The sequence below is a fragment of the Pyrgilauda ruficollis genome, unplaced genomic scaffold (assembly GCF_017590135.1).
Source record: "Pyrgilauda ruficollis isolate IOZ18807 unplaced genomic scaffold, ASM1759013v1 scaffold140, whole genome shotgun sequence".
Taxonomy (NCBI): domain Eukaryota; kingdom Metazoa; phylum Chordata; class Aves; order Passeriformes; family Passeridae; genus Pyrgilauda; species Pyrgilauda ruficollis.
In genome coordinates, this window is record NW_024512544.1 from 1,366,818 (window position 1) to 1,387,563 (window position 20,746).

General features: G+C 42.4%; 1 protein-coding gene across 8 annotated transcripts in view; it reads left to right on the plus strand.

Moving 5' to 3' along the window:
* Positions 1 to 19,336, plus strand: part of IKZF2 (IKAROS family zinc finger 2) — a 117,985-nt gene extending 98,649 nt beyond the window's left edge. For all 8 annotated transcript variants that reach the window (XM_041460204.1, XM_041460205.1, XM_041460202.1 and 5 more), the window contains 2 exons: positions 4,072 to 4,215; positions 9,229 to 19,336. In XM_041460204.1, the coding sequence (XP_041316138.1) occupies positions 4,072 to 4,215; positions 9,229 to 9,953 (869 nt within the window). In that variant the 3' untranslated portion in view covers positions 9,954 to 19,336. The remainder of the gene's footprint in view (positions 1 to 4,071; positions 4,216 to 9,228) is intronic.
* Positions 19,337 to 20,746: the final 1,410 nt, after the last annotated feature.

The following is a 20,746-nucleotide window of genomic DNA, read 5'->3' on the forward strand; positions in this document are numbered from 1 at the left end:
ATGCCCTTTGCAGGAAAGAACGGGGAGAAATGTTGAAGGCTAGCTATGGTTTGCACCCAGTTATGTCTTCTTCTCCACTGCCACAAAGCCAAAAGTCCAGAGAAATTCTTCCAGGAATGGAGAAGGGTACTCTTTTCAGGAGAAGGAGAAAGAAGCCTAGCCCTAGGCTGTGTGAGCTCAAAGGCCAGCTCCACATAAAACACACAATGGCCTTGTGTCTTTCCCTCTTACATAGTTGCTTAAAACATCGTTAAAATGCTGGTCCCACAGGACACTTCCCACCAGGGTCCATGGGAATATTTCCTGTCATTTCTCTGCACACACACACTTCTTTTAAATAGCAATATTGTGAGCCTCAGAAAGGAAATTGAGGTTGATGGAGTAATACTAATTTATACCAGCTGAGACTTAGCCCAGTGTCTGGTGTCTGCACACAAAATATTTATCAGCAAAACACACACTGGGTAATTTTTTTGCTTCTCTTTTTTCCCCTATTCTTTCCTCACAGTTACAGCATAAACTCTTTTAATAGTTCATGTGGTTTCTTACAAATTAAGAAGTAAAAAATTAAAGATATTCACTACGATTGAAAAAACAATGTCTTCAGGAAAAGAAAGACTGTTCTGAAGACTATCCAAGTTTATGAATTCAGAGTTTAGCTCAAAAACAATACTTTGTATTAATTACAGTTGAGTACTGACAGTGTCAGAGGCAGTGAACTCTTCCATGGGCAATCCAGCAGCACACCCTGATAGCTGATGAAGAACATCCCTGAACAGAAACATACTCAAGCGTGGGCTTTTCCTGGGCTGGAAGTTGGATTTTTAGAACAAAAACGTCTTCCTGAGCTGAGACTGTAAATGCTCAGCATAAAATGAATTGCTGTATCTGAGCTAGTTATATCTTGTCAGCTGTTCAAGGTAATGAAGTAGGATGTACTACAACAAAAAAGGAATTGCATTTGCTGCTGAGTAAATGTGTACACGAGCTTCTACTGCAGAGCAGCTGATTGTTGAGAACGGGTAGTTGTGTGTGATCAGTTTGGTTTCCCTCTTTCTTATTTTGTTTTTCCTTAAAAAAAAATGCAGGCTGGTCTATGTGTCCTTTATTTGTGTGGTTTTTAAATTGAAATGAAAATTAATGTATCTAGAATTGTTAGTGTGATATTTAACTTTTTGGGTTTCTGAAATGGGACATCTCATCTGTTTGGTACGGTTTGGCCTGCTGTTTAAATGGTTTCAGAAACTAGACTATTTCCTTCTTTTCCTTCTCCCAGGAAATCTGCATAACAAAACACACTCTGGTAACATATTTCCATCATAACACAAATATTAGTGTGATTCAGTGATTCTGTTGCAAAAGAGAAGTGCCCTGGATTATAGACATGGGTTCTGAGTTGGGAAAAAGTACCTTCAGCATGAAAGATGGAAAAGAAAATGCTTTTATTGTTGATGATTTTAGTTTTAAAATGAGTCCAAGCAGGATTTTTGCCTGACTTAGAGAAGAGCAGATGTCTTTTTTAGCACTATTCATTTTTCATGGAAGAAAGGTTTCAAATTATGTGTAGGAAATTTTACACACATATGCCCAGCAGCAGAATTATTTCATTATTACTTAATTGTTATAAGACCATACAAATGTCACTACATTTGGGGCTTATTCAGATGGCTTTTAAAGTAATCAGGAGCTTTGAAGTGGTTCAGAATGCTTTGCACAGGCGTTCCTAGGAGGGATTGAGCACCTTCCTAGTACCACACCACCAGCCTTGTGCGTCCTGTGCACCAAGGGCTGGACATCCTTGAAGTGGCACCTGGGTGGATGTTGCCCTTGGTAGTCACATCCTGGGATTCACGCCCTGTGTGCTTGTGCATGCATCCACTGAGCCTGGGGAAGCCAAAAAGGACAGTCAGAGGCCAGTTCCCAGTGAAAATCAGCAGACATCATCTTTTCTTTCTGCCTAAATCTCCTTGGTAAATACTTGAGTAGTGCAGATAGCTCCTGACCAAGCACAGTATTTAATTAACCTTAAAACTTTACCCTTAGCTATTAAAGTATTCCAAGTCTCCCAGTCTGCACTGGGCATTAATTAGGTCACTTGAACACTGCATCCCATTTTGTTACAACATTAGATTCATTTATATTTATGCATTTTTCCCCTCCCTTTCAGTGATGCCAGCAGGACTGCCTTGTAAATGAGAAACCATTGTGTTTCTCAGGGGGAGCATCCTGTACAAATAAAAAAGCAGCAGAGTAAATCATTTTACAGCATATGGTAGATTCTAAGCCTCAAAGTACTCAGCTTTCCATAGCAGCAGAGGCACAAATGGAATCAAATGAATAAATTGCCATGTTTTCTTATTATGGATGTCTGAATTGAGAAGTTCACCTGAGCAGATTACTCTGTTTTGTAATTGCCTGGTATTTGCTCTTCCTTACTAGAAAGAAGGCAGAGACAAGGCTTTTATCACCCCATTTTTGGTGTATTATGTGCTAGCAAACAGCTGTGTTTAGGAACAGGGGGGTGATTATTCCATGCCAGGATCCTGAAGGTAGTGCAGTTCCACGGGAGGAAAGTGGGCTGGTGGAGTTCATTTATGGCACTGTCTGGGAGAAGGTGTCTGTGACACAAAAGGCTGCCATGGTGAGAGACTGGAGGAGGGCTGGCAGAACAGGAGGGTGCCAGGCCTTCTCTGCCACCTCTGCAATACCCAGCACCTTGCTGGGAGCCTGACCTGAGACACACAATGCAATGGGTTCCTCTCAGTTACAAACTGTAGGAACTCTGTGCCACATCTCCCCAGTTTCTGTTTTTCTGCCATCCGTTTCTGCCATCCATGCTTTATACCCCAACCATCCCATTAGCACGTGGCCTAGTGGCTGATCCCTCTCAGGTTTTTCTTGCTATCTTCTGAGGATGAATGCAGGGACAATTAGGCCTGGTATTAAACTCATAACAGCAGAGCAGAGCTACACACTTAGATGGATAGTGCAAATGGTTGGGACTCTCCAGGCCTGATCCACAGTCTGGTACCACTGATTAGAAGATGATGATTAGAAGAGGATGCTCAACAAAGCCAAAGTACTTTGTGGGTGCTTAAGAGTGGCTGTATCAGCACGTGGCATAAAGCCCTGTGCAAGTGGCTCACTACTCTGGTTAGAAGCCTGTGCAATTCCTACATTTTAGCTTTAGCACCTTATTCCCTAAACTGACAAATGACAGGAGTGAAATGAGTAAAGATAGAAGAAGTTATTGATTTTTTGGTTTTGTCTCAAATACAGTGTATGAGCATTCCCCCTGATGTAGTTAGCACAGGAATGCTCCCTGCTGATCCCTGCTCCCTGATGATGGGAAGTGAGATGCAGAAAACCTCTGTTTGCAGACTGTTGGATCTGTGCTTGAGGGGATAAAATATTAATCAAAAAATGGGTAGTTTCTGTGTCTGATTCTGAAGGGAATTTCCATGTGATGTTAATCTTGCAATTCCAGTACAATGTGTGTTGATTTTACAGTCTCATTACAGTGTGAAGAGAGGAAATAGGCTTTAGCAAACTGATCCTTCATTTGAGAGCCCTTTGTCTTAGGGAACACACAGCCAGGCCCAGCAAACACACCTCATCAATGCCGTGTGTGATGTTTAATCATTAAGATTAGTGCAAAAAGATAATACTAAGGGTAATTATGCTGTATGTGTGAAGGGAATACACAAAGAATGAGAACTAAAGATTTACATTGTTGACAGGTGACCATATTGAAGAGAGAGTAACACAAAATGTCACCAACAGAGTGAGTTTTCAAAAGTGGCCTCTCCTCACTGGTGATCTTGAGTGTCCAGAACAAAACAAGCCCTTTTATAAATGCTTAAATTTGGGTTTCTGCTAAATAAGATATTCCCAAGGAGAACTGTTTTGTGAATGTGGCTCTGCTTACAGGTGATTGCTGTCTTGATGCCCAAAGTGTTCTCACACCTTGCTTTATGTTGTGTTGCACAATCAGCAGAGCTCAAATTATTTGTGTTGTCTGTGAAGAGTAGACCAGACCTGTCTGATACCATTTTTTTTTGTTTTATGTAGTACCTGCTCTGGAAGATTGTAAGGAACAAGAGCCTGTGATGGACAACAATATTTCTGTGGTGCCTTTTGAGAGACCTGCTGTTATAGAGAAGCTGACAAGCAACATGGGAAAGCGTAAAAGCTCCACCCCACAAAAGTTTGTGGGTAAGCTGGAAATGAGCCTTTTATTCTTTTTAGTGCATGGCTATGGGTTATGTGCTATTTCTGACAGTCAGAAGAACAAGGGGAAAAGTAGCACTCTCACAACTTGGTTCTGATACAGCAATGGAGGTGGTTAAATCACAGCAAGAAATCATGATAATTATTGAATTCATTTTGCTAGTCCAGAGAATTCAAAAGTGAAATCCACTATCACAAAAATGCCTCAGAAAACCTTGAGCTTTTTATTTAACACTGTTTTGATTGTGTTTTTTTTTAAACTTGTCTCTAGCCCTTTTGAGATTTAGACTTGTCATCTTCCCTCTCATTGCTCCAGAAAAACAAAACCAAGCTAAGACTGTCGTATAATTATCTGTATCCATATGTGTTAAAAAAACCAAACAACAAGTATCTCAAGACTTCTAATTTGTATTAAATTCCTGACACTTGGCAACAACTGGTCTGATAATACTGGAATGAGGAAGTAAATCACATCCCTTGTGTTGGAAGAAGTTTTTCTTGCTCCAAGTGCAGCACTCTGCACGCAATAAACTTATTAATGCATGAATAAGAAATAGCATTGGGTGGCTTTTGGTAATAGATATAGAATCCTAGGTCAAGAATTCTTATTTTGCTTTGTGTCTTGGCATATTAAAATTATTCAGCTTGAAGCAGGTGACAGTATGGAGAATTTTACTTGGTTTGAGCTGGAACTTAAAGCTTCTTTTTACTTCTACTGAAGCAATGTAAAACTTCTTAGGAGGGAAGCTGGAACAGAGAATTGTTTGGGGTAAGTGTCAGACTCTGAAGTCACGAAAGAGGCGTTTTCCACACTCACTCCCTGAAGGGCAGTCACACAGAACTTAAGGGTGTCTCATTCTGCCTACTCTAAGGACACTTACAGAGAGCATCACAGGACTGTAAGTAATTAGCACAGCCATTTAGAAAAATTGTTGCCCCTCAGCTAAATGGAGCTTCAGATGGATTTGTTAAATCACCCCTGAAGGTGGCTGTAAGTAAGCTGCATGGTTTGGAGTAGCAGGGGGCCAGCAGTGTGCAGCAGCTCACCTGGGGGGACTGACACACTGACCTGGCTGCTCTCAGTCAGCTGACCATTCCCAAATGTCAGTGCTGAGCCAAGGTTAGGCCAGCAGTGATCCATCCCACGTGGGGAACGCTGGGAGACATCAGTATGTTGTTATATATTTAGACCAGAAAGGTGATTTTACTTGTCCACTCATGCACCATTGACCATATGTTGTTCTTGTGTTCAGAGGTAAATTTACTGATTGGAAATCTTTGCCTGAGAGATGCTATCCTACACTATTATTCTCTTCAGCTGGTTACACTACTTTGTTGTTGGATTAATCAGTTTTTTCTATAGGTGTAACATATCACTATGCATATCCTATGTAGGATAAAAAGTACCCTCTTTCATATTTACCATATCTTATTTTTGTGATCTTTAGCGGCATCAAAGTGTTTAGATTGAACAACAGCAGTCTTCACTTGGCTGCCTTTCTTTTTTTTTTTTCCTCCCCTCCACCATGACCTCACTTTTCTTCCCCTTTTCTCCCCAATTAAATATTGTTCAGCTCTATCAGGAAGAATGTGTAATGGTTCTGTTGCTTGCAGGAAATTTTCCTGTGTATACTGCAAGCATGGCACCTGTCCAAAACAACTTAATGGTGTTTATGAGAAGGTCATGTAAGCATAAGCTAAAATCTTTGCATGCTACATCTATCAGTGCTTTACTGCTCTTTCTGATCAGCAATCTCCAAGGGACTGTGGTTATGGACCACAGTCTCTCCTATGGCTGAATTTTCAGGAGGAAAGGAAGCAGCGTGCAGCAAATAGAATGAATTAATTTCTGAGTGAGAGACTTGGTTATATATCTGCTCTTGAGGTACTAGTCTTACCAAACCAGTTGAAAGAGGGGAGGCACACTCCAGATAAAGTAAAATTTGTGATGTGCAGGAGTATGAGTACTTCATTTTACTTCTTGTTCAGTGAGGGAGAGGCAGACACCAGTTAAATTAAAAGCAGCCCTCTTCAGGCTGGTCATATGAAGCAAATTCACATATTTTCAGTTGGAATTTGGAGCTTCCTCTCAGAATGTCAGCGAGGTTAAGAAGTGGCAGGATGCAAAAGGAGACATTTATGTGGCTTACGATAAGACCATGGTTGTTAGAGTAAGAATTAAAAATACACGGGCGTCTCAGAGCAGATGAAGATCAGCCGGCTGCCAAATTACACTCAGCTTCTGGTTAATGGGGGTCAGGGAGAAACTTCCCCAGGGGGAAATGCTGGAACAGCTTCCTCCAAGGTTTCTTGTAGCTTTCTCCCAAGTGTCCAGCACTGCAGCTGCTTTAGATACTTGATGAGATGAACTACAGGTATCACAGGACAGCTGTGTCTGTGTGCTTTGATCTAGCTTCAAATACCTGTTTTGGGGGTTATTTGAATGTCATATGGCCAGAGGGGAGAAAGCTTTTTCTCCTACTTCACTAATGTAGGGCAAGGATAAATAGACTTTGAGCATAGTTTAAATGAAAATTCAGAATGATTGGTCTGATTAGCTGATTTTTAAGTATAGAATTGGCTAAAGAGGAATTTAATTTGGAAACCGCATTGTACTGGGCTATTGGATTGTTTATTGGTTACTTCTGAGCTCTGCGTTTTACGCCCTCTCCTTCCCATGTTATCATTTATTTTGCTTTTTTTTGTCACACTCCATTTCTCAGGCTCTGACATCTTTGGAACTGGTTCATAATTAAAGGAATAAATAATTCAGGTCACTGGCAATTTACAGCTTTCTTTGCTGTCTGTGCTGGAGTAACTAAACATGGATGATGAAAGGAATCAAAATAAGGTTTGCATCATTTATGCAAGTAGCCCATAAAGGATGGGTAATATTTCTTGATCTGTAAAGCCTACAAAGGACTGACAGTGTGTTTGGCAGATGGATCAGACCCTCACCAGATCCACTTCTTCATCCAAACACAAGAATGACTCAGGAGGCCAGAGAAGGTGACAGGCACCAGTGGGCACTAGACACACTTGCCTCCTAGAGCTGTGCTCCAGTCCCCCTTTGGCCCCGCTTAGGAAGTTTGCACTGTTTCATGGGAGGCTGGAGCCACATCCAGTTGCAGAGCTGTCCATCCTGTCTGTAGCAGCACAGCCATCACAGGCTGCCAGACCACAGCAAAACACTGAAAGGAGGATGTTTGATGGCAAGAATCGTCTGCAAGTGGTGTCAGATTACCAAGACCATCTCTGAGTACACATCATAGGTACACAAGTGTGGTATGGTGTCCAGCCATGTGAACAGTATTGCTGAACAGAGGAAGAATATTCATGTGCTTCACTTTAGACTTACATTTAATTACCTTGATAATCAGGGCTAAGTTGCCCAGCAGAAGTGATGCATCATCATCTCTAAGGACATCATGGTTCTTCTCTGTGCATCACTTTAGAATAAGTCACGCTAAGTGGAATGAATTATTACAGTCAAAAATAAAATGCTGAGTGATAGCTGTGTTGAAATGTACTAATGCAATTTGGAAGAGATTTGGGATTACAGTTCTGTTTCTTATAGTGGTTTATACACATTGTGTTCCAAGCAGTTTTGGCAAAAGGTGATAGAAGAAGCTTCTGGAGTAATTTAATTCTTGAGTAGCCAAACCACTTGTAAGTAGTGACTTCTTGAATATATTAACTTACGCTACTGGGAAAAAAGTTTTATGTACCAAGGAAGTGAAATAACAAAGACAATGAAAACCAACCAATATTATTTATCAGACTTCATAAAATCAGCCTTAAAAGTTAGCTGTCAACAACCAGCTAATTGCATGTGTGAATACACAGGAGCATGTGCATCATGTATCATATACATATAACATTGCCTGTTTAAGTATAAGTTATTCCATGAGCTCTGCCTGTCCTGACTCTCTAAAGCCATCACTGAAAAAGCAGTGCTGCTGAGCTGAGCCCTGGTGTAAGCAGTGGTCAATTTGCTTACCTCCAAGGAGAGCTGTGATGTGTAACATGGTGCCCTGTGACTGCCATAATGCACCAGCATGTGGTTCTGGTTTTGCACGTCTGTCATGACAGTGATGTTAAAGGGTTACAAGGATGTGAGTTAGGATTCACAGTGATGAACCAGGCAGCTTCAGCATCATTAGGTATAAATTTATCCTGTGTCAGTGAAAGGTGCTTTTGTCTTTTACTGAGTGAATCAAAGCTATATACCTGGTTTCTCTATTTGTTTTCTTGCCTAAATAGACATTGGGAAGGAAGCGGTGTATGTTTGTGTCCTCTTTTTTTTTTCTCAGTCCAAAAATGATATAATCTCTTTTTTTTTTTTTGAGGGAGGAAAACTGCAAAGATCAGCCTCCACTGCTCCTGTAAATGGCTTCATTCTTGGCCACATGCTCTCATTTAATGTTTGGGGTTTTTTTCTGCTGGTTAAAGGATTTACATCTTGTGGCTTTAAAGGTGCCACCATAACAAGCCCCCTGTACCTGTTGTTAGGGTTTCTCACTGTTCAGCCCTGTTGTAAGGTAGGTGTGAGGCACCTCAGATGGTGGGCCACATGTGAAATGGTCCCTTGAATTTTGGGGAGAGTGTGCCTAATGGCATACTCTGACAGAACTTCAGTGCCCTCAATATTTCAATCCATTATCTACCAGTTAACATGTATTTCCTAACTTGAAGTGTGGGCACGGTCAGGCTCAGTTGAAGATTTGAAATTGCTCTGGAAGTTGCTGTAGCCACATGTTTCACCTGGAATAAATTAAAAAAAAAAAAAAAAAAAAAAGAAAGAAAGCTCTTGGTGAGGTTACTGTTTTACCCATCTCAGGACAGGAACTTTATAGGAGGTCAGTAATAAATTAGAAGGAAGTTAACTTTAGACTCTAGAATAGTTTCACTCCAAGTCAGGAGGTCTCTGTCTCTTTTGCAGTGAAACATTGCCATGATTATGTTGATTTTGCTCATGGATTTCCTTTTATCTCTTAGGTGAAAAGTTCATGAGATTTGGCTATCCAGATATCCCCTTTGATATGAACCTAAACTATGACAAGGAGGCTGAGCTGATGCAGTCTCACATGATGGACCAAGCCATCACCAATGCAATCACCTACCTTGGAGCTGAGGCACTTCACCCCCTGATGCAGCACACACCGAGCACAATTGCAGAGGTGGCCCCGGTCATCAGCTCAGCTTACGCTCAGGTCTATCATCCCAGCAGGATAGAGAGGCCCATCAGCAGGGAAACAGCCGACAGCCACGAGAACAACATGGATGGCCCCATCTCCCTCATCAGACCAAAGAGTCGAATCCAGGATAGAGAGGGCTCCCCCAGCAATAGCTGCCTGGATTCTACTGACTCAGACAGCAGCCACGACGACCGCCAGTCCTACCCAGGAAACGCTGCCTTAACCCCCAAGATCAAGCCAAACCCGGCTTATGTGAAGGAGGAGGCCAAGCCTTTGGATGTCACAAAAGCTTCTAAGGGCTCTTTAAAGGATATGTACAAGGTGATCAACGGCGAAGGGGAGCAGATTAGGGCTTTCAAGTGCGAGCACTGTCGTGTCCTCTTCCTGGACCATGTCATGTACACCATCCACATGGGCTGCCACGGCTACCGGGACCCGCTGGAGTGCAACATCTGTGGCTACCGGAGCCAGGACCGCTATGAGTTCTCGTCGCACATAGTCCGGGGGGAGCACACATTCCGCTAGGCCTTCTCATCCAAAGGGGACTCGTATGAAGTAGAAGAACTGCACATGAAGAAATACTGCACTTACAATCCCACTTTTCCTCAGACATTGAGACGCCTATTTTGTTGTTGTTGCTGTTGTTGTTGTTGCCGTTGTTTAATTATTATTATTAACCTTATTTTTTGTGGACCCAACCTCATTTGCTCTGCCCAGCTTAAGGATGGAAAGAAGGAAGGGAATGCATAAAAGAGGGGTTTGTTGTGGCAATCAGTTTCTGGGGAGTGACCCGCCTTGCTTTCTGTGGGAATTGGAAGGCAGTCTGTGTCCGTCTCAGTTGTACACCATGTCCTCTTTTGGGATGTCGCTCAACCATGCCAGGTGCTTTCAAGTCCCAACAAGATGCCACTCATTTGGAATTTCAGAGGAATAGGTAGAAACATTTCAGAGGAGAGCCTTTTTCTAATGTGAAGATATGGTGCGAGCTTTTGGTGGCTGGAGGAAAGGGGGGGAACTTTGTTCTGCAGAATGAACAATTATTTTTAAAGCAAAACTGGTAGGGAGTTAGGAGCATGAATCAAAGTCAATATTCCTCTCAAAATTACTTTCAAGGCTGAGCTGTTTTCCTGGGTTCAGTGTGTATTGCCCCTCTAGAATGTAAATAAATGAAAAAAAAAAAAAAAAAGAAATGTATGTCTTAACACTGTACCACATTACAGCAGTTTAGTTTCATAAGTCTGAGGGCCTTCTGTGGTAAGTTTGAGGCTTTGTGTTTTTATTTTCCTTAACTTATGAAGCACCTTTTTTTAGAATTGTTGATATTCTGTTACTCCATGCCTATGTGTTGTCTCACTGGCTTCTTAGAGACGCTTGGAAGCCTTATTTCTTTAGTTGCACCCTAAGTTTTAAGAAAGAACATTTAGAAATAACATTTAAACTTGCTTCTAGGACAGTAACTGGCCTAGGAGTGGGTGAGAGTCTGTAGTTTACTCAAGAGATTCTGCTGCTCTTCAGAAATACTTTTGGGTTAAAATTAAGGATTTAAAAATGACAAAAGTACTGGTAGCAAAGTGTTCTTTAAATATAGGTATATATAGATAAATAGTTATGTAAATACTTTCTCATTCTACTATCACAGTGTTAACCTCTTGGCAACAGCCTAAACTAAGACTTGCAGCTGGGAAAGCGTTAGGAGCCAGATCCTTGGCCAGCATTAATCCTCTTGGCTCCATTGAATTTAATGGAACTGCCCCAACTTCAGCTACTTCAGCTACATCAGGATCCCAGCCTTGACTGTTTTTTCTCTTATTGACTTCTTACTTCCTAATTTGCTGAACCACTGACTTCCTTTTGTTTGTATATCATCAATTTTGCTTGATTTAGGGGTGAAAGTATTAGCAGGTTTTGCGTGATAGCTTTGGCTCCCGGTGAGCACAGAAGCCCAGCAAACCAACAGGTCACATATGATCTTCCCTGCTTCTTCAGAAAGGGATAAGAGGTGATCTAGGTGCTGTGTATTGATTTGGACTTAAAGATTTCATTTTTGTTCCTAATTTAATAATTTCCCTGTAGGGAAAGCAAATGGAGAAACACACTCCAGAGAGAGTCCTTGACCTACAGACTGGACAAGAAAACAAGTCCACTGATCTGTTCTGTTTCCTTTCTTTCTCTCTCAGTAAACAACAAAGCCAGCAACCACCCGGCAAGTTACATCAGTAAAAACTGGGCTTAAACCTACAGGACAGATTGCCATTGAAACCCAACTGTTTGTACCAATCACAATTGAAATGTTGTTGTTTGGCAACAAGAGCACAGCTTGAGAATGGAAAGATCTGGATGGGTTTAACCCCCTCCGCACACACGGTCTCCATGCGCTTGGGGAGACCTTTTCCAAAGGATAAAGTTACTAAAGTATAAAAGAGAGAGCAAGATCAGGCCATAATGAATTCCCATCTGCTCCCTCCAATCTGTGCACTTGATGCATATGCCAGTTTGCTGTTCGTTTTGAGGGTGCTGGATTTTTTTTCTTCTTCTCTTCCTAGACCTGGAGCATTTGAAAGTAGGAGCTGAAAGGTATTGATTGAAATCTTTTTATGGTGACATTCTTGGCAGCTAGAACCTGTGTTTAGAAAGAATACAGTAGATCATGGCCAGATTACCTGACGACTGCTTCCCAGCACTGCAATGCTATTAAGTAGGAGCTAGTAAAGTCTTGCAGTAGCCTATTAATTATAATACAATATGGAGAGAAATGTCATATTGTGTAATGTGAGACCTATCAAGGCTGGGAATATGCAGGCTTTGGAGAGACAGATTTAAAGATCTATTCCCAACATTGTTCTTAATGTCGTTGGGTTCCTCCCCCTCCTTCTTTCTTCACCCTAATGTAGAGGAACTGGGGCAAATGAACCAGTGCCATCCTCTGGACCATTCTCATTGTCTTGTGCCTGGTGCAGCCAAAGAGTTTGTGCAGGAGAAAAGCAGGGAGATGCTGGAGGGCATTGCTTTTATTCTGTGTGGCTGATTCTCTGCAGTGAGGGAGGTGGGCTTAGGAGGCGGCCGGCTGTGCTTCATGTCAGGATGTGCCTGGAAACTCAGAAAAGAAAAAAGTGGTGATGATTTGCTGAGGCGGGAAAGGACCTTTAAGAACAAAGTGGAAAGGGAAAGGTTCTTGGGCCTTGAGGGCTGCTGGGCTTTCCTGGACCTCCAGAAAAACACATGCCCAAGCTAGAGAGAAAGGTTGCCGGCAAATCCTTTCAGTCTCTGGGGGAAACACTCCATTCTCCCCTCTGTGGTCAGTGAAAGAACATCAGGCTGTGGTTTCTTGGAATAGCTAGCACTAGGGAAAAAGTGTTTAGAATTTCTGCCTTTGTTTGGGAAAGCACCAGAATACGGGAAAGGTAGAGAATCTCTCGTGTATGCGCAGATCAGTTGGCTGCAATTACATCTGCAGCTCGTTTAGTGTGCCTTTGGTTCACTGGTGATTCACTGCTACCTCCAGTAAGGTGTGTTCCGTGGGTGTTTAAAGGATCACATGGGGAGGCCCACTGATTTTGGAGCTGGCTTCAGTTAAGTCCAGCTTCGTGATCTAATGGTAGCAGGTGAGGTCTGCATGTCCTGGTGTCACGGGCACAGGGAGCTGGGGAGGCACTAGGGAGTTATCTTAGAGAAACTACATTTTTTGGAGAGGAAAAAACTTGAGGGGTCACATTGATTTTTTTTTACTGTCAATGTCCTTTTCTAAACATTCACAAGAGACTTTTATCATAGAGTTAGGAAAAGAAGAAAGATTAAATTCTAGTTCAAATTTTGAACAAAATTTTGAATTAACATGTACTTTAGAATTCAATTCCTACTGAAAATTATTAGAGAGCTTTATGTAATGCAGTTTGTTCCTTCACAAAAGTGAGCAAAATGGGGCAGCAGAGATTTCTTTGGGTGTTTTTTCTTGCTTGCTCTCTGCAAGAATTGGATTTCTAAGAAAAGCTCTTGAGTTTCATCAAGTTCATTAGTCATTCATAGTGTACTAGGAATTTCAGTAGCTAATCCTTGGCCTCTAAATCCGTTTGTTCTGAGTATTTGGTGCTGGAAATCGAATCTGACTGATTTTTATTGGACTCTTTTGAAATTCTTGGAATCAGGTTTCCGGTTAGAAACATGCATTTGCAAATTTAGAGTTGGCTTCCTGTGAGCATTGCCCACTTTCATTAAAAAAAAAAAAAAAAAAAAAAATTAAAAAATCGGTGCACTTCTCTGCCAGTAAACCCTTTTGCTTCTTTTGCATCAAAAATGGCAATATTCTGACTCAGTTTAGAGGATTACAACCCTATTAATTTAAAGAGAAGTGTGACTGCTTATTCTGCTTTTGGTGTGATCCATATTCTTGGAGCAAAGGGCATTATCTATATATCTGCAGTTATGACTGATTAATTTTACAGCCACCTCTCTTTGTAATCAGTTAGGAGTGCACATCAAAATATATTGCATTTTTCAGTAAAGCCTGCTCTTTACTCAGTAACTTATGGGATTGAAATAATTTTATTCTCCTTAAAAAGTGCTTTCATCTGTGATGTGATGTGAAAGGTGTCTAGGCATTAACCTGTAGTGGTCTGTAGCAGAGAGGAAGATTTTAAATGGGTTAATGGGCCTGGTTTTTAGTGGTACTGGTTTCTGCAATGTTAGGACCCAGCTCACAACGTAGCCATGAGGACCTGAAGTATGTTTACTGCAAGGTGAAGAAATTCTCATTTGTCAGCGTTTGCAAATTTCTTTCTGTTTACAAGGGCTTCCCTAAATTTGTGCTGTCAGGCAGGAGGTCAGTAATGAAACCCAACTTTTCAAAACTGGGCTTTCACGGGGCATTATTCCTGTTGCCCAGGCCCTGATCTGATTTGAAAGAAGCCAGAGAACAGACACTCCTTCCTCCACAAAGAAATTTTGGAGATAACTGCAGCAAAGGTGCTTATTTCAGCCAAGGGCAGGAGCTACAGTAATGCAGTTCCTTCACTGGATAAATTCCTTTCCTTAACTCTTGCTGTGCTTTTTAATGTAATGAGGGAGGCTGCCAGAGTCACCTAAAGTCTGTGGGATTTTAGGAAAAGGGTGATGAAATTGGCTTTTCTGCTAGTAATTCACATTTTAGCTTAGCTTAATAGCATTTAAAAACAAAAGTAGATGGCCTGTGGTCTGGGGCAGCTGGAGAGCTTGAGAAAGTACATTTATATATATATATGGTATTGTGTAGTTAGAGGTATGCTTTATTGTATATGTGCCTTTTCCAAATGCATTTTGGGAGATCCTGATGTCGTTTGTGATATCCTACGAGACCCTTTCAGAATGCACAACAAAAAACAACCCAAAGGAAACGTCCCTTCTCCTGCTCTGCACCCTCCTTGGCAGCTTGACCCGGAGAGAGGACCCTGTTCAGTACTTTGCTGTGAGATTTCCTGGAGTCAGACAGCTTTTAGGAGTGGGAAGGGCTGAAAATTACCCCAGCAAAGTACATTCCAGCTATCCAGCCAGAGCTGGTCTGTAGCTGGTCCCAGGGAGCATGGCATCCCCAGCACAATGCCAGGACTTGCTGTGGGAGCCCCCAGCTTCACCGTGCCCGCTAGGGAAGCGTCTCCTATTTCCTCCCTTTAAGTAAAGCACCCTTGGAAGTGGACTTTGCTCTGCTTTAGAGTTCCCACTTAGGTGTGGGAGCAGCCTTTAAAGCACTTGCTTCTTGCTTCAGCCTGGAATGTGGCGAGTCCTTTGGAAGTGGTTTGCAGGTTTGCCTGTCACGCTGCTGCCAGCCCAGGAACTGGCACAGAGACCAGAGAAGCTCATCAGTAGGAGGGATTCAGGGGGCTCACGAGGTGGAGCACTGCGGTGACGAGCACGGTGCCAGTTCTGGGACTTTCCCAGGGCTTGGTGACCTGGTTTCAGGTGCACTTGTTCCCCCTGCAGGGCTGCAGAGCTGAGTGTGCCAGCGCAGCCAAGGCAGGAGGGCCACCGTGGGCATGGTGGCTGGGTCAGCAGGCTTTGGGCAGAGCCTGAGCCCAGCAGCAGCCCAGAGCCACCCCCTTGGCAATGCTCTGCTGGGCCCAGGCCACGGCAGCCAAAGAGGGCTGGTGAGGGGGCAGTTAGGTAGAAAAGAGCTAGAATTTGCTTCATAGTGAATAGATTCCCTTTTATCCCATTGATGTGTTCTGAGATATAAGCAAAGGAGAACATCACTCTTGCCAGTTTGGTTTCTAATTGGACCTCCTTCAACCCCACCTTAAAAGGTGGGTTGTGTCCTTCTCTTACCCAGCTCTGAAATGTGCAGAGGACAGTCAGGAGGAGGGCTGGGCTCAGGCTTTGCCATGCTGCATGCTTAACAGGCCAAGAAAACAGTAAAACCAGTCTCTGTTTAATTCACCTACCTTCCCAGTTGATCATGCAGATTCCTGGTTCCTGTTCACTTCCAGCCTTTGGAAAGGTGGTTGTCAGTGTGCACACTTGGGTCCTCATCTTTAAAGATAACTTCCCATGCTATCTCCTTCTGTACAAACTTCTCCTTTTCATCTTGGGGCCTAATTAATCAGTGGACAGAAACAACCATTTCAACAGAAACCTGCATAGTTGTAGTAAAACTAATATTTTTTTTACTGTTGGGAAAAAAAACCCACAAAAAACCTGTGATATTTTGACTAGCAGTACTAGATGAAGTATTTCAACAGAGTGGATGACAATGTAGTTAATCAGATCATGTCTTGAGAGGGGCTGGTACCATGTGGACCCTGTTGGGAGAAAGGGAGCAGCCTGGCCCAAAGCTGGGGCCAGCACTTCCTTTCCATAGCGGGTGTTGGTTTAGGCGACTGCACTGCAGCCCAGGAAAACATTTGAGCACCATCAGCCTCATGCCATCCCTTTGGCTGGATCTGCATGTGCACAGGAGCTTTGCAGCTGGCTGTGTGTCTGATCACTGCCATCACCTGTGGGATCAGGGTGCAGCACAGTAGCTCTGGGCAGGCCTGGGTCGTGGCGCTGGAGGCGTTCCCTTATCCCATGTAGCAGCCTTAATCCCTGGCCCTCGGTGGGACCTGGGTACCCACAGCCTCTGTTTGTGTCACCAGGCTGGATAAAGGATGGGTTCCTCCCACGAGGCATGGGGGGAGCACCTCTCCTTACAGGCACAACGGGGCCAGTTTGCAGTAAATTGGGCCGTTTAGTTTTACCTCAAGTGACATCGAGTAAGAAAAGCTTCTTGCAGGGGTGGAGGTCACTGAGTCCCTACTATGCACTTACTGGGATTTGACATTGCTTACTGGAAATGGATGTTCGTTCCTGAACACACTGTAACAAGGGAAGGACTTTTTTTTGGTTGTTTTTGTAGTCATTCAGATTCTGAAACTGTGATCAATTATTTGACGAATTGTCAAGTGTCCTCAGAGCTTGAACACGTTCACTTCCTCACCATGTAGCAGTCTCCTCTGGCTTTCTGTGCTTTTCTCTTTCCCCCTTTTCCTTCTTGGAGCTTTAAGTCTGGGCCTGCTCTTATCTCCTGTAGCTTTGGGCTGTCTAGGGGTTTGGGGGGGGTGGTTTTTGGGTTTTTTTTTTTTTTTTGTTCATTGGCTGTACAGTCTGTTTACATATTTTTGTACTCAAGTGTAGTTTTTTATTAAAAACAAAAAAAAAGAAAAAAAAAGTCAGTTTGAGAAAAAAAAAGGTACGTACTCTTTGTAACACTTTAAAGATCTAGGGTACCTTCGAGATGACTCTACAGTGATGTAATTATAATACTGTATATTTGCCTTCCTTTTTAGTTGGTTTTATTTTCTGTTTTGTTTTGGTTTTTTTTTCCTAAAATATATATCTTTTTATGAGAAACTGGAAACTTTTAATGCAAATGTTTAGAAAGATTTAAAATTGTAAAGTTAAAAAAAAAAAAAGTCATATAATTTTTTTTTTTCCTGTTGGAAGAAAATGCTTTAAAAAAAGTTTTACTACTGTTATATTCCAGGGTGGGGGTTACCAACCCCAAATTTGCTTCTTATGCTTCATTCTTGGATCCTGCTTTCTAAACGTGATCATTGCAGACATGGATGATTTGCTTGTATTAATTCTAAAAACAAAAATCGCCAACATTTGGGTTATTTTTCTGTTCAAGTGCAATACTTACCCTGACATCTTATTAATGTACAGTGGTTTCTGTGTTCCTTCCTCGGTCCACACAAATCAGTGAAACAAAATGCTCTGCCCTAAATGCATTTAAAGATATGGTTCAAGTAAACTGGTTGCGACTGACAAAAGATGAGGAACTGTAAATTTAAGGCTAAAGCCCATAATTTACCTCCTGCTTGTCGTTGGCATTGAAACACATCCACATCCAGAATTAAGGACATACCTGTTCTTGACTCTTCCTTCCTCTTCTTTTCTAATTGCAGCTTTTTTAAGAAAAGCACTTAATATGGATGTTTATTAAAAATGACAAAAAATAAAAAGATCTTTTGGTCTGATCCAAAACCCACTCAGTGGAGACTCCTGTTGACTTTGACGATGGATTTTGGATTAGGTCTAATCTCTTAGCTAGGGCAAAACTGCCGTTTCCTCTAGGGAGAGATTCGCCTGCGTAAGAATTACAGGACTCGTGTCTTTTATCTACCTGAGAGACCAGAAAAGCTTATTTAGAGTTGTCCTTGTCTTATATAAGTTTAGATGGGACTTGTTTTACATATCATACGTATTTATATATAGTGTATTTTTAATGCCTTCCCTCCCGCCCCCCAGTAGACTGAAGCCGCTGTTGTGTAAATATGTATTTAGGTACGTAATAAAAAAAAAGGAATAAAATCCCATTGAGGTTTCTTGGAAAAGCAGTTACTGCGCATGCACAGTAGCCACTTTTGTCTTTTAAATTTGTATTTAAGAGATTTCTTTTTAATAATAACAAAGGCGAGGAGACTGTATCCCCTTCTGATCGATTGCCAAAATCGTTGCCCAACCCCCGGTGTCTGAGCTGAAGAAGAACAACGCGTTCGGTGCGCGACCGTGGCGGTGCCGGCTGCTCTCACTCCTTGGGCCAAACTCTGGGAGCATCCCCAGGGCGCTCGGCTCCTGCTGCTCTCGGGGCCGCGCTGAGCAGCGGGACCCGGGCCCGGCCCGGCCGGGGAGCGGAGCTCCGGGCACGGCATCTCCCCCCGCCGCTCCGGAGCTGCGCTCTGCCCTGCGCAGGGATCTTTCCCTGACCGCAGCCGGCCGGCTAACCTGGGAAATGACCCCTTTTTTTTTCTCCCAGGTGTAAGAATTTTTAGTTTTGTGATAGATCTTTCGAGCTCAAATTGAGGAATCTTTTAAATTTAAAAAAAAAAAAAAAATTAAATTTTTTTTAAAAAGACATCAGAGTTTACTCGAAAAGCCAGTGAAGACACTGGGAGTTGTCCCACTTCTTTATGTGTTCATTGGAAGGTGCTCTTATAAAAGGAGTTCAGAAACAATCCCTTTGACAGTGGTGCATGTGAGCAACCCTAATGTAAACCTGTATCCCCCTGCTAAAAGAGTTTTGCCGCTATAGACTGAACTATGGGACTTGTTGTTATTTTTATTTTCTTCTTAGCATACATGCATACATATGGTTGCACATCTGTATGTGTGTGCTCTGTACCTGTGTGAGTGTTGTACAGCCATGTGAGAGTGGGAGTCCGTGTGTGTGTGCGTGTATAAATAAAAGAAGCTGCAGAAACTTTGTAATACTTTGTGAAAAGGATTATATTATAAAGGTTTGTACTGTCTTGAGTGCACAGCTACTGGAATAAATGTAGGGAATCTCAGGAACAAGCATATAATTTGTCCAAGAATTATTTCTTCTCAGAAGTGTAAGTGCAGTTTTTAATTCTGTATATTATTTAATATTTTACCAATAAAAATAAACTTCTGACATGAAAGGGTTTTCCATTCAAGCTTTCTGGACACATTGGTGTATGCATACACATTTCTTTTTTGCAGCAGGAAACACACGTGGTTTGGCAGGAATTGCATTTCTACCTGCTCACAAATCCTGTTAATTAGCTAGAGAGACTGAGTATGTTATGGGTTGGGGTTCTGAGAGGGGGGATTTGAGCACAGATCTGTTTTTAATATTCATTGGAGCTAAAGAAATGCCTTCCATCATCTTCAACATCTGTGAGAGACATGTCCACAAGGGTCCTGCCATGTCAAATGGTGGCATCAGTCACCTGCCAATGGCTCTGTCATGTTTTTGAAATGAATTAGTGGCCTAAGGATTTCTGGAAACACTTGGACTGCACACACATTTCCTTTGAACCCTTTCCTCAGCATGGGTTTTTGGCTGAGTTTCCTCAGCCCTTCCAGAGGTGATGTTCCCAGTAGGGATTTGTTGGGCATTTCACGTTGCCCAGCTTGTCCTTCCTTTCCTAAGGCAGCTATCGACCTGGTAGCATTCGCAGTACAAACTCTTCCGACTAAAAGGAAGATCTCATGAAGCTTCGTAAATTGTTTGTTGTTTGTTTTACAAATCTCTTGTAAATTCTTGGTTAAAGATTAACCAGCCTCTCCCCATAATAAAAGTGTTCATCATTCACATGAGAATGGAAGCTCCTTAAGATATCATCTGAATAAAAGTTATCTTCCTTTAAGTCATGTTTGATGTATGTTGTCTCCAAGGAATGCTTCTGTTCAGTGAGCAGAATTTCCTGATTCCTTTCCAGGATTGCTGGATTACTGATTTTGCTTAAAAAAAATCCCATTCAGCTAATGGGACAGTCTGAATCTTTAGTGCATGGAGCAGAAATCCCATTGTACCATTGTAGGACAGAAATGACTGGCTTGATGGACTCAGGGTCCTGTCCCAAAACTTATTTGAGATGTTGATGCTCTTTTCATCGACTTCAGCTAAGGGTCTGAGATGATCAGGGGAGAGCTTATAGGCAGAAATTAAATGACTTTATAATCCTTAGGACTGCTGAGTCATTTTCAGGGTGAGACTCTGTGTGGCCTCACATTATTAAGGAAGAAGCTCTTAGAAATCTCCTGGCCTTGATTCGGGGCCAGCATGGTGGTGTGCCTGTGTCTGGGCAAGAGTCACACCATGGGGTGCCATTGCCTTTCCCTTTAGATCACCCTGGCAGCAGCTGCAAGCAAAGGGCAGGTTGACCTCGCCTATTCAACTCTTATCTAGGCAACAGGGAATCATGTCTGATCCCTCCTCTGTGTGGCTTTTGCTGGGAAACTCTTACTTTATCAAAACCAGCCTTTTCCTCTTTAGAGCAACAGATGCTTAAAAATTACTCCAGTGACCGGTGACGGCAGTGCTGCCACTGCCCAGTCTTCCTTTG